This window comes from Apis dorsata, unplaced genomic scaffold, assembly GCF_000469605.1.
Source record: "Apis dorsata unplaced genomic scaffold, Apis dorsata 1.3 scaffold_1085, whole genome shotgun sequence".
Lineage (NCBI taxonomy): Eukaryota > Metazoa > Arthropoda > Insecta > Hymenoptera > Apidae > Apis > Apis dorsata.
In genome coordinates this window covers 225,165-228,526 of record NW_006264183.1, presented here as the reverse complement: position 1 = coordinate 228,526, position 3,362 = coordinate 225,165, and the positions used below count along the sequence as shown (strand labels likewise).

The 3,362-nt window shown below is 22.5% G+C and overlaps 1 protein-coding gene across 4 annotated transcripts in view; it reads left to right on the top strand.

The window, feature by feature from the left end:
• The window catches only part of LOC102675841 (protein Wnt-1-like), a 63,226-nt gene that overhangs the window by 53,810 nt on the left and 6,054 nt on the right, over positions 1-3,362 (top strand). For all 4 annotated transcript variants that reach the window (XM_006624531.2, XM_006624532.2, XM_031514605.1 and 1 more), the window contains 2 exons: positions 603-726; positions 1,672-1,829. In XM_006624531.2, the coding sequence (XP_006624594.1) occupies positions 603-726; positions 1,672-1,829 (282 nt within the window). The remainder of the gene's footprint in view (positions 1-602; positions 727-1,671; positions 1,830-3,362) is intronic.

Sequence of the window (3,362 nt, the reverse complement as noted above, 5' to 3'; positions counted from 1 at the left end):
ATATATATATATATATACAAATATTAATCTTACTTTAATTGTATTTACAAACAATCTGTTTAAATTCTTTTATAAAGAATAGAATAATTAGAATTTTAAAAAAATTATCTATCAACTTTTTAATATCAAAATTATTACCAGATAAAATATTACTAGAAATTCTCTAATTTAAATTTTATTCTAATTTTCCATGTATATAATTTTTATAAAAATCATAAATTATTCTAAAGTACTTAAATCCTCAATAAATCCAACAATAATTCTAAAAATAACTAATTAGTATTAATTACAGTGATCAAGATCGTATCAATTTCAACTACCTGCCATTATAATTACACAATTACACGCCAATAGATCTTCAATAGATCCTATTATACATCAACATGTTATCCATCGATATCGGTTTCGTTATGTCGTAACATTAGACTCAATATTAAACGAATCTAATCAGAAGCTAGCAAACAAGTAGTTATTTGTACATCCGCTTCTTGCATGTCACTCAATCAATCGATAGAGAGTACATATATACATATATACATATAAGAACATTCACATTACTATTTTACTTTTCTATTCGCAGCTTTCATGGTTTTTATTTACAGGCAGTAAGTGCTGGCGCGAGATTGGCGATTGAGGAATGTCAGCATCAGTTCAGATCGGCAAGATGGAACTGCTCCATCACCCCGGAAAATCCGGATAATATTTTTGGCGGCGTGATGCTAGTCAGTAAGTAAAAGCTCAGTCTTGAAGAGAATAAAGCTTAGACATGATGGAAATGTTTTTGATAAGATGAAAGTTCAGAGTGCAAAGATGACATGAGAATGGATGTCTTAGATATCAATGATAAACTTAATATGGAAATTCAATTTGATAATGAATTTTTGAAAACAGAAAATAATAAATATAGTGCAAACAGATGCAATATAAAGCCATAATATATAGATTATTTTTAATATTAATATTATATTAATCATCATATAAGTATTATTCAAAATTCTTATTATAAGAAAAATATAATAATATATAAGTAATATGTATGTTTATTTTTAATTTTTATTAATTTATTAAATTAAATTATTTATTTTTTATTAATTATCATAGTATAATTGCTATCATTATGCATTGTTATAATGAAAAATATTTATTAAGTATGTTATATATAAATAAATATATTATAAAGTTAGTAAACTATTCTGTTTCTATTACACTGTTGTCTCACTTCATTTAATATAAATTTATTAAGTTATTTATAACTTAATAAATCAAAACTTTTTTACATTAATTTTTATATTTATTGCACAAACATATTAATATTCTATATACACAATATAAATATTGATATATACATAAGTTATAAACATACATATATATATATAGGTGTCAACATTGATACATAAACAAATTAATTAAACAAATATTTATTAATTATCCAGGTGTATTATCCTTTAGATAGAATGATCAGCCTTGGAAATTGAAGCAATTAAGATATCTATCTTTTTAGAAATAATCTTAGAAATTATCTTTCTAGAAATAATTTTATCTCTGTAATTATAAATTATAATAATTAGAATCTTTGACGACTCATTTCTTTTTTTATCAGAATGAAATTACTTAGAATAAGAAATGGAAAAAGTTGCATTGTAACAAAGAAATTCCGATGCATCTTTGCAGACAGTCGCGAAGCAGCATTTGTATATGCAATATCAGCGGCAGGGGTTGCTTATAGTGTCACCAGAGCTTGTTCCAGGGGCGAACTCACCGATTGCTCGTGCGACAACCGGGTCAGAACACGCCATCCGAATAATTGGCAATGGGGCGGTTGTAGCGAGGTAATTTCCCCTATTTGTATTCTCTTTTCTTTTAAAAGATAACGATAAATATAAATGTAATTCACTTTATTTTTTAATTCCCAAACTTATGTCTTTTTATTTTTTAGAATCTTAAGTAGTTTCACTGGTATGATATTCTTAGGCAAATCCAATATTTATATGATAAATGAAAAGTTAGTTTTCAATAAAAGTTTTCAATAAAATGAAATTCTAAAGAAGATTATTTTCATTTTTTAGAGATACAAAAATATTTATTTTTATTTTTTTGAATTATCATATATTTACAGTTTGTTTATAACAAATAATTGAGTGCTATTTAAACAATTAAATGTTTCTTTTTTTTAATGATTCAATATGTAAAAACATAGAAAAAATTCAATAAGAAAAAATTATATTATTTATGTCATTTTGTTTTTTTTTAATTAATTAGATTATTAGTTTGAATATATATGTGCAAATTTAAAATTTTATACACAATTACAGAAAACTGAAGTAAAGATCTATTTTGCCTTTTAAATATCGTCCCATTTATACCAGAAGTACATTTGCAATTCGATAACTTATAGAATTTTTTACTTTAAACATGAAATATAAGAAAATGATAATTAAGAGTATTTATTTCATAATTTATTTTTTATAAAACATTTTATTTAAAAATTTACAAAATGCATATAATAATGTAAAAAATATCCAATATTATAATATTTAAAGCAAAACAGATTTTTATTTTAATTATATTTCTATAATATAATTTATAAAATTTTAAATTTGCATAAACATATATTTATATTTTAAACTTTTATTATAAACATATATTTATACTTTAATAATAAAAAATTAATAAAATTAATCAATTTCGTACGTACTTAAATAATTTTCAAACTTGATTTATCTAAAAATCAATAATTAAGTTTCAAATGAAAAGATTTTTTTCTTTTTCAGATAACTTTTCATAATGATTCATTTTGTATTCAGTGTACTATCTATATACCATAATATATATATCTGTATATATATCATATATATATGTATAATATAATATAATATTATATATATATATATATAAAATTACAAATATATGAAAATACTTTTACACTTTAATTTCACGGCTCGAAAAGCCAATTTAATTAATTTCTATTCGCTTTAACGAATTCGTTCTTACGCAACGTTCGTTAATTAAGCGAGGGAACTCATGCCAGCCGGTGAAATTACCCATTGGTTAGTGGCTAGCTTAAGGCAAAGTTTTCAATTTCATGAAAACATGAAACTTATTGTTGGTTTAATTTTCTTCTTATTACTTTTTGATTCTTATTATTATTGATTGTAAATCAATCGATAGAGCTTAATAAAATTCCATTCTGAAATAAACGACAATTAAAATTTGCCACTCTTTCAGAATTGAGGAGAATAGGCACGAAATATATACATATTTATATATATACATATTATATATATAATATATATATATAATAATATTTTTTTCTTCATATTCTTAGTATATAAAATATATAAAATATCACCATTATACAGATC